The 10,355-nt window shown below is 50.4% G+C and overlaps 1 protein-coding gene across 1 annotated transcript; it reads left to right on the top strand.

The window, feature by feature from the left end:
• Positions 1–836: 836 nt before the first annotated feature.
• Positions 837–9,619, top strand: LOC101770878 (probable mannan synthase 11). The gene is made up of 9 exons (XM_004973459.4): positions 837–1,708; positions 1,911–2,009; positions 6,537–6,789; positions 6,899–7,009; positions 7,109–7,245; positions 7,343–7,456; positions 7,540–7,739; positions 7,833–8,105; positions 8,514–9,619. The coding sequence occupies exons 1-9, from the start codon at positions 1,325–1,327 to the stop codon at positions 8,677–8,679; spliced, it is 1,737 nt and encodes a 578-aa protein (XP_004973516.1). The 5' UTR covers positions 837–1,324; the 3' UTR covers positions 8,680–9,619.
• Positions 9,620–10,355: the final 736 nt, after the last annotated feature.

Genomic DNA, 10,355 nt, shown 5'->3' with positions numbered 1-10,355 from the left:
ACGGCCACACACGTTGGGGAGAGGAAGGAATCGAGGAGCGCCGAGGCTAGCCTGGCAAAAGGTGACATGCCGCCAGTGACATGCGTCTTGTTCCCCCACGTGAAATCCGCATCGGCTTTGCCGGTGGAGAGCGATCGATCGCCGGTCGGATCCTCCGCGCTGCCAACTCGGGTTATTGCGTCCTCGGGATAGGAGGACGGAACCCTTTCGACGGTCTGATACTGAATGGGAAAAACGCCGCAAACGTCTACACACCAGCTTGCGGTTCCATAGCCAAGTTAAAGAGGCTGATCTCTCTGTAGTCTGTACTACCATGCACACAGCTGTGGATGGCGTAGTCAACCGGAGCTTGACTTCTTAGTACTCTTATTAGGACCTTAAAACGCCATCAGTACACCGTACCACTGCGTCAGCAAGGAGCTCCTCCAGCTCATTTTCTAATAACTAAAGTTGTTGCCCATGCTGATCTCGCATAAATATTAATCGGATTTTCTCAAGTTGGGAGCGCCCCAACAAAACAAATCTCTGATCCTCTCAAACCAATTTCCTTTCAGTATTTGTGAACAGCTGAACATGAGTGTGAACAGCACACGGTTTGCTAGCCGGACAAGCCCCCGGATCCGGCCAATCACGCACCCCATTGGCCATTGTTCATTGGCTCATTGCCATCTCGGCTGGCCAGTCACCACATCTTCTTCCTCCACTCCCTTTACCTTTTCTACGCCAATGATAGGGGCACCACCAAGTGGCCCCAGAAAACCCCGGCAGTCACCACCCCATGTCATCAACCACTCCACTGATCCACTCCACTCCATTCACACTCCCCCTCTGCTTCACCTCACACACCCCACAGGTTGATGCCTCTCACCCCCTCTCATGGCCACGGCCCACGGCCATGGCCATGTCCGTGTAACTAACCACGCATGATTTACACTGACTCACCCAGCTCTCACCAACCACCAGGTCACCGGGATTAAACACGGCCATCTGTATGCAGCAAGATCCTGCTCCTGCCCATCTCCCGCAGAGGAATAAAAAAAAAACACAGCCAAGAACAGCATGTGCGCTCACGCGCAGCGCCAGAGCCGTATATGAGCATCGTCGTCGTCCTCGGCGTCCCCATCATGGCTGGGGGCGCCACCACCACCATTCCATATGCCCCCGTCCAAGCTATATAGCCCCGCGCCATCGTACGCTTCCTCCATCTTCTGCTAGGCGCTAGCTGGCCGGCCGGGGCTATCTATCTAGTGGAACCAGCGAGCAGCCCGCTAGCTCGCCTCGCCCGAGATCCGGCCCCGCGCGCGCGTCCGCCCAGGCAGGATCCATGGACGCCGGCGGTGGCCACGGCGGCGCCATCAGCATCGTCGCCGAGGAGGCGGCGCGGGTGTGGGCGGAGCTCCCCGTGCACGTGGACTGGGCGGCCGTGGCGTCGCAATGCGCGTGGGCGGCGTCGCGCGCGCGGGCGCTCCTCGTGGTCCCCGCGGTGCGGGCGCTGGTGTACCTGTCGCTGGGCATGACCGTGATGATCCTCGTCGAGAAGCTCTTCGTCTGCGCCGTGTGCCTCGTCGTGCGCGCGCTCCGGCTCAGCCCCGACCGCCGGTACCGCTGGGAACCCATCGCCGCCGGTAGGGGCGGCGACGAGGAGTCCGGCGACGCCGCCAAGTACCCCATGGTGCTGGTGCAGATCCCAATGTACAACGAGCGGGAGGTGAGTGGCCGATCGATCGGGCCGCAGGCCGGCATTGCTGCCGACCTGCTGCCGTAGTGGTCAGCTGTAGCAAGCAGGGTGGATTAATTTTCAGTCCATTTCTTTTGTCAGCATCAGAGCATGTTGCTTTGACCATGAATGTTGGTGGTAATTGTGGGATTAATTATGTTAATTCTCGTTGCATGTTGGCGTGGATTCGCAGGTGTACAAGCTGTCGATCGGGGCGGCATGCGCGCTGGAGTGGCCGGCGGGGCGGTTCGTCGTCCAGGTGCTGGACGACTCCACGGACCCCGTTGTAAAGGTACGCCGGCGACCTGGCCGACATCCTCGACCCTTTTTTTTTCCTCATGCATGCACGCACGCGCACACTGTTTTCTCCTCGCCGTGTGCCCAACTGGCCGTGCTGCGTCCCTGACTTCTTTTTGCGTCGTGTAACGACCAATCATGCGTATCCACGGGTGCCCAATCGGCCATGCACCGGTGGCCGATGCCAACAGAACGTGCACGAGAGCGTTACCACTGCAATCGTGTCCGTACCTTTCTCGCCATATGCGCGTCCTTTTGCGATTGGCATGTGACCACTAGCGGAGCGGCGCCGGTTGAGAGCTGGGACGGGGACGAGACGGTCAATTCGGTCGGGGAGGAAACTCCAAACTCCTACCACCGTCCGCACCGCAGGATGGCATGGCATTCAATACCCATCCCCGTCGCCGGCCGGCCGGCCGGCCGCCCGCCCGCCGTGTAATAAGGGGCCGGTTGTTTCTTTTAAGTCACTCCTAAAATTTATGTCACATTGATTATTTTAGATACAAATTATGAGTATTAAATATAGACTAATTACAAAACCAATTGCAGAAATTGAGACTAATTTGCGAGACGAATCAATTAAGCCTAATTAGTCCATGATTTGACAATATGATGCTACAGTAAACATGTGCTAATGATAGATTAATTAGGTTTAATAGATTCGTCTCGTGAATTAACCTTCATCTATGTAATTAGTTTTATAATTAGCTCATATTTAGTTCTCCTAATTAGCTTCCAAATATTCGATGTGATATGAATTTTAGTTCGAACTAGAGATACAAACACCCCTAAGACGAATATTTCTAGCCTCCGGAGGGAGGGAACCGAGAATTGCCGGGCCGTTATCCCTTGGTCTGGCACGCCTGGCGCCCTGGCTGCGCGCGTGTCCCCGCCTGCGGACACGTCGGCGTCGTCATTGCCATGTAGGCACGCGCACTCGGTCGCTCTGCTCTGCTCCCAAGCCACTAGCTAGCTTTAACAAACACGTGGGCCAACCGCACTCACGCGTGGAGCGGACACCATGAGGCGGCCGGCGGGGCCCGGGGCGACGGCGGAGGTCAGGGCAGCACGGCCCCAACCCCCAACGCGAGGCAAACCCCGGACCGGCCACCCGCGCGCGAGCCCCACCGGCAAGGCCAAGGCCACCGGGTACGGAGCGCGCACGGCACGGGCTCGGGTGGCATGGCAGCTAGCATGCTGCTGGCTCGCGCGCGATCGACAAATGCCTGCTCGGTGCGGTACGAATGCTCCAGTGGCCTCGTATGCTGGGCTGCACCGCGCCCCAGTGAGCGCTGGAGCGATGCCGATGCGAGATTGCGACTTGCGAGCGATGCATTCATGCATGCCATGCCACCGCCAATAATTCACTGGCGTCATGACTCGTGAGCAGTAGTGGCGTGTTCTGACTTTGGGGGCGCTCTCGTTGCTTGCATTTGCCGGCTCATGAACGCGCCGGAGGCCACAGAGCATGCCGGCTGACATGGAGGTGGAGCGCAGACCCGTCGCCGGGGTTCCGGGAGTAAAATAGCGCCCATCGAGCAGGCCGCGCCCGAGACGTGCGCGTTGTTTCCTACCAACAGCAACCTGCCGCTGGGCAAAGGTAATTAAGCGAGGAGTGGTGGAGCTAGTGGTGCCGGCGGGGAGTTGTACGCTACTTGCTGGCTGGTAGCCAGCACGCAGGACGCAGCCCCCTCTTTTGGGCGCCGCGGTGGAGGAACGCCGGCCGGCCAAGTTGTACAACTGGAGTGTTGCGTGCGAGGTAGAAACAGAAATATATAGAACACACGACCACGACAGCTAGCGTTGTACTATACCTGAACAGCTCGTGCGTGATCTACCGAACGGATCTGTGGCTGCCACTTGATCGATGGACCGACCCATCGATCTTTCCTCTCTCTGCGCCCACACGAACAAGTCTGCGCGCGCGGCAAGCCAGTGGTCCAGCTTTACCTAGCCATGCACCGGTCGCGATCGGTCCACGCCTCCACGGTACCTTGTTCCTATGTCCTATATATATTTGAGCTTTTTTTTTTTGCTATCGACAGTGATGGAATTAGAGCACAAAAGCACCTTTAGGCTTTAGCTAGAGGATAGCCAGCACGCTCGAGATTCCTAAAAAAGTTTCTTTTTTTTTTATAAGTGATTCCTAATGTTTTAGTTCCAATCATCGGTCATGCTTGCCCGCCAATGGCAATCGCCACGTTACCGGTCGTGACACACATGCGTGATGGCAAATGCTATATTATCGGATTTGCCAAATACTCTCCCACACTCTCCAAACTTGGAAAGCAAGTTTGGCTTACCAAATATGCATGGTCACGTGCATAAAATGAAGAGTACAAAATGGAGAATATGTTGTAGCGCGAAATGTAAATGCTTTTGGAGTGGATGGAGAATGTGGATTTTTAGAGACGAACCTAGCTATTGAGATTTGAAGAGTGCAAAATGGATAGTCTTTTGGAATAAGCAATTCAATATGGAGAGAAATATTTTTGACAACTCGACTAGAGAGTTAAATGGAAAGTTAAAAATGAATAGTTTCCCGAGGGTTTCTGTCGGGCGGAGGTCAGACGGAATGCGCCGCGCTCGCACGTTCCTCTTCCTCCTTGTGTTCCTGCGCTCCCGTGACCTTCATCGCCACCATTTTTTTTCCCCTTCTCGCAGCACAGGAAGACATAGGGCCCCTGCTAGCTCGTGACGACGAACGTCCCCTTCGGGTTCAAGGACGTACACGGTGTGCGTAGGTCCTCGCACCGGAGCCGTGCGTTTGCCGATGGCAAATTGGCAAGCACGGCCACATCCTTCCCTATCTATCGCCACTCGCCAGTTCGCCACACGGCCACCACACAGCTCGCATCAAGTGCCAGGCGGGACGGGACGGTCGATTCAGCCTCAGCACGTGCTTCCATCTCCATCTGTCGCTCGCATAGTCGCATCGCATGCCTCCAGGGCACCGGATTCAGAAATAAAAAATGGTGAACGAAAATGGAACAAATCCCGGAGAATTCAGGCCAGTTGTGCAGCACGGATGCTTTGTTCGCATCCTCTCTACTTAACTCGCACGCTCCAAAACCATCCTTCTCTCTTTCTCAAAAAAAAAAAAAAAAACCTTCTCGGGTGCAATGAGTGGGAAGCTATGGCCATCGCGTAGCTCCGCATGCGGCCAAGCTAGAGCAGGAAGCAGGCGGCGAACTGGATGCCGTGCCGTGGGGCGTTGCGATGCGTTAGATCCGATCCCGGCGATCCGATGGCTTCCCGCTCGCGCCTGCCGTGCGGCGGCACCTCGGCCGCCCCCGTCACACTCACACCGGCCGGGTTGGAATCTGAGCCGTGCGGTGCGAGCCTGCAGGGCAGGCAGGCATGGTCGTGGTCGTGGACTCTCGTTGTCTTGTGCCCCTGCCGATGCCACGCCCCACTGTGGCCACTAGCCACGATTCGCTGAGAGGCCTCACATGGTATCCAGGGAGGCTGCCTCCCCCGAGAAGTGTTCTTGTACTGGCGCTCCCCATTAAAATTGACCACTGTTCTTGGAGCTCATCTCTTGAATTTGGTCGTTCGGAAAAAAGCAGTTGGAGCCAACAAGATCGCCGCTAGGGGTAAACGAAACGCGCTCGATGAACCGTTCCAGTCGCACGCACTGTCGTGATGCATCTCGATCGAGAACGGCATCCCGTTGGGATTTAGGGGATCAAAGGCGGCCTAGGCTTCCCTCGAATAATTCCTGCCAGAATTCTTACGGAGCTCAAGCTCATTTCAATTTTCATCTTTTTAGGAGAATTTGAATGTACATGTACATTTAGAGTAGTACTAGTATAGAAAGTCGTCGACAGGACCATCTTGCCAAGAATTTTCACACTGGTTCCAAAAAGAAAAAAAAAAAGAATCTTCGTAATGGGCTGCAAGTTGTTCCTTGCTGCTTGCTGAGTAGATACGGGCTTTCCATCTAGCGAGCGTGTAGGTAGGCCCATGTGGGTGGGCTGGACTGCAACATCATGGGCTTACTGCGAAAGGGTTGGTCGCCCCTAGACGGAACTCCGGCGAGTCCTCGCCGCCTACGCCGGACGTGACGGCGCGCGGACGCGCGGCGTGCGCCGGGGGCCTGGGACTGCATCAGCGAGCGGCGTGCGCGGGAGGTGATGTCGAGGGGTGGTACAGGGAGGCGTCGGAGTAGGATATCTGATGTGTCATCAGGGCGTCTCGTGCCTCGCCGTCAGAGGTATGACGCATTTGGATTGGGTTCAAGGGATTGGTAGCTACCTTGTCTTTCCATAGAATGTGGATTGCATCCCGGTAACTTCTGTTCGCTCGTAGCATTGTAGGTTCGAATGTCATATCCTTTGTTCTGCACGCTATGCGTCGTTTTTGATTTTGAGTTATTCTGAATTTCTGATGCCATTGGACACTGACCAGCATCGCGAGCACAATACCAATAATTCACTCTTTGGACTCTAATTTCATCAAGTATTAGTGATATTACCACTACCAGCGGTAAACATATTAACTCTTTTGTTTCCATTTTCAGGATTTGGTGGAGATGGAGTGCCACAGATGGATGAGCAAAGGCGTGAACATAAAGTACGAGGTCAGGGGGAACCGGAAGGGGTACAAGGCTGGCGCGCTCAAGGAAGGATTGAAGCATGACTACGTCAAAGACTGCCAGTACATTGCCATGTTTGATGCCGACTTCCAGCCTGAGTCCGATTTTCTCCTCAGGACTATTCCGTTCCTCGTGCACAATCCGGAGATTGCCCTCGTCCAGACTCGCTGGAAATTTGGTTAGTACAGATGCGATCTCTTATGCAAAATGTTAGTTTGACAGCTGACAGAAATGATATATTGCGATAAACTTTACTTGTTCTAAGCGTCGGTGAACCATATGTGCAGTCAATTCTGATGAATGTCTGCTGACAAGATTCCAAGAAATGTCTTTGGACTACCATTTTAAGTATGAGCAAGAGGCAGGATCGTCGGTGTACTCATTCTTCGGCTTCAATGGTACATCATGTGCCCCATATACATAATTCTACTATCAAACTCAGAAAATTAAACGATCTGCTGTTCGTAAGCCTTACAAGAGCAATGTTCATCTTTCAGGGACAGCTGGTGTCTGGAGGATTTCAGCGATTGATGATGCTGGGGGCTGGAAGGACCGGACAACAGTGGAGGATATGGATCTGGCTGTCCGCGCGATGCTGCGGGGATGGAAATTCGTTTACATCGGTGACATAAAAGTATGCTGGTTCTCCTTTGCTTGCTTGTAGGAAATTTCAGAACATAATGAGAAACGAACCTAACAGTCCACAGAATACTGCATATGTCCGTGCTTAGGTCAAGAGTGAGCTACCTAGCACATTCAAGGCATACAGGTTTCAGCAGCACAGGTGGTCATGTGGACCGGCAAACCTGTTCAAGAAAATGATGGTAGAGATTTTAGAAAGCAAGGTTTGTGTTTTCTTCAGGCTGCCTCTACAAGCGCAGCGTATAACAACATTGGCTGACAGGTATAGCTTTTTTTTCTTGTGTAGAAAGTGTCATTGTGGAGCAAAATCCACCTATGCTACGATTTCTTCTTCGTCGGGAAGGTTGCTGCTCATACAGTGACATTCATCTACTACTGCTTTGCAATCCCTGTGTCAGTTTTGCTCCCTGAGATTCAAATCCCGCTCTGGGGGGTTGTCTATGTCCCAACAGTTATCACCCTCTTGAAGGCTCTTGGCACCCCAAGGTAACAAGCATGGCAAGATTCAAGTTTTCGAATGAAATTGCAGTTGTCACATTCATATAGCACCTGATACCTGAAAGCTCCTCGCTGTTACAGTTCATTTCACCTGGTGATCCTCTGGGTCCTGTTTGAGAATGTCATGTCATTGCACCGGATTAAAGCTGCAGTAAGTGGTCTTCTGGATGCTGGAGGACGAGTCAATGAGTGGGTTGTCACCGAGAAGTTGGGCGACGCCAACAAGACAAAGCCTAACATCAATGGATCTGATTCTATAAAGGTGATTGATGTGAAGCTAACAGAGCCCGACGTGAAGCTAACAGAGCCCCTTGTACCAAAGCTCGTGAAGAAGCGGACAAGATTTTGGGAGAGGTAAGTTTATTTATTATCATTGAGATTTTCTTGAAGCTAACATGTTACCCTCCATTCAAAATGTAAGGTTTTATTTTTTTCCTAAGTTAAACTTCTTTTAACTTCGACCAAGTTTATAGGAAAATGCACCAACGTACAACGTGAAATTAGTTTAATTAAATCCACCATCAAATGTCTTGATACCTCATTTATTGGGTATTGTAGATGTTAATATATTTTTCTATAAACTTAGTCAAAGTAATCCGAGTTTTTCTTAGAACGGAACTAAAACCTCTTATGTTTTGGAGCGGTGGGAGTAGGTACTTTCAAAACACTAATATAGATTCTTACATTCTTATATGAATGAGGATAGTGTTAATGGCATACTTTCCAGTGTTTTCAAATGCTTACAAACAATCTCTATATCAGGTACCACTGCTCAGAACTTTTCGTTGGAACCTGCATAATTCTGTGTGGTTGCTATGACGTGTTTTACGCTAAGAAGGGATACTACATATTCCTCTTCCTTCAAGGCATAGCTTTCCTTGTTGCTGGCTTTGGGTATGTGGGTACACTACCTCCTTCCACTCCATAATCTGTCTTCGATGAAACGGACATAACTGCTTACGAGAATTGAGTGCAAGCAAAGCCCCTCTCCCCTGCACATAATGACTTCAGAATACAATGGTAATTAAGCATTCTTCCCATCAGTCTTGGCCAGATATGATCCAACCATTCTTTTACTGTCAAGGTCATAGATAGCACTGGCATTCTTCCCATCAGTCTTGGTCAGATTTTATCCAACCATTCTTTACTGCCAAGAAGACCATTCAGATAGATTGTCATCCTTCAATTCCCTTCGGACTCCGGTCTTGTTCAGATTTGATTCAACCATTCTTTACTGCCAAGAAGGCCATTCAGATAGTGTCATCATTCTAAATTTATAATAACAGTGCTTACTGAAGCACCATGACAAAATAAAAATGATTGGTGCAGCAGCATTTTTGTTCAGATCCTGTAGAGATGCATTTCACAGTTGGAAGAATTGCAGCAGTTGTAAATGTAATAGCACCAGCTACCAATTTCTCTAGATCTTCGAAGTTGTAGCTTTTTTTTTTGGCAATTTAGTGATATCGCTTTGTCAGAGTTCAGATTCATAAGGGAAGATTGTTAGCTTCCTCAGTTTATAACCCGCTCAGTTTATAACCCGTGTAGGCTTAAAACTTGTAAATGTACACCACTTCTTAACGCTCATAATTCTGTCCAATTCTGGCAGAGCTTGAAATGCATTATAAGTGTAGCATGTAAATTTTGTTCTGTAAGAAGCCAAATACGCCTTCTGAGTAACATGTGTGACCAGACATTTTACTTGATGTGGCACATGGACTAGTGGATCTATTTTACTATCGAGCAGCAGCCATTTGGTCAGACTGACCACCCATGCAAATTGTGCTATTTCTGTATTTTTTTCCTGTTCTCGTGTAACAAGTGTAGACAAGTTTGAATTCAACAAGGTTGAGGTGCAATTGCCAACCTGTCAACCTTCATGGCATTGGTACGGTGTGATAAACTGGGAGAATCTGTTTGCGTTCATGTGGTATGGGCAGAACTTTTGAGCGTATTCACAGTTCAGGCCCGTGTTGATAACCAGAATCAATAAGAATTTATTGAGAATCTAGTCCGTCTGAATTTGCTCAAATTTTCGTTAACCTTCGGGTACACATGAAATGATGAATGCGTGTATCTCAATTTTTTTAAAAAAAATGCTAGATCATCACATAATTCAACAATATTTCAAATACATAATTTTCAATTTCAGATGTGTCCAAATATAACATAATTTATCTAGTACCAAAACATTCATCCAAACGTATATCAAACATAGAGTCATAGACCATCACACAACCCCACTCCCACTTCCTCCAAAGTCCTCATTGCCTTCTAATTGATCATCGATGCTAAGACACATTGCATCAACATATGATTTCTGTTTGTCATCAAGGCCAGACATGTCCATGAACATGATATTGTTGTCGCTTCTCCCTTGGGAAAGGACCTCCTCGGCCGAGATTCTCAACCTCTAGTCTCCTCCTCGATGGCCACATTGCACTCATCGTTGGACTCCTCTTGTTCCTCTCAGACTCCATTTCCTTCTCTCGTTTCTTCTCAGACTCCACTTCCTTCTTTGTTTGGATCATCTCTTGGATTGCTGTGGTGCACATAGGGAGATTCCTCATGGCCGCATGCTAAAGGGCCTACAGCAGCTGCAAA

This window comes from Setaria italica, chromosome VI (genome assembly GCF_000263155.2).
Source record: "Setaria italica strain Yugu1 chromosome VI, Setaria_italica_v2.0, whole genome shotgun sequence".
Classification (NCBI taxonomy): domain Eukaryota; kingdom Viridiplantae; phylum Streptophyta; class Magnoliopsida; order Poales; family Poaceae; genus Setaria; species Setaria italica.
This window is presented reverse-complemented; position numbering and strand designations above follow the sequence as displayed.

Excerpts from the sequence above, each read along its gene's own strand:
- LOC101770878 (XM_004973459.4), top strand. The coding sequence starts at position 1,325 with ATGGACGCCGGCGGTGGCCACGGCGGCGCCATCAGCATCGTCGCCGAG. Across the intron at positions 7,010-7,108 it reads CTCATTCTTCGGCTTCAATG|GGACAGCTGGTGTCTGGAGG; the intron begins GTACATCATGTG and ends TTCATCTTTCAG. Across the intron at positions 8,106-8,513 it reads CGGACAAGATTTTGGGAGAG|GTACCACTGCTCAGAACTTT; the intron begins GTAAGTTTATTT and ends TCTCTATATCAG.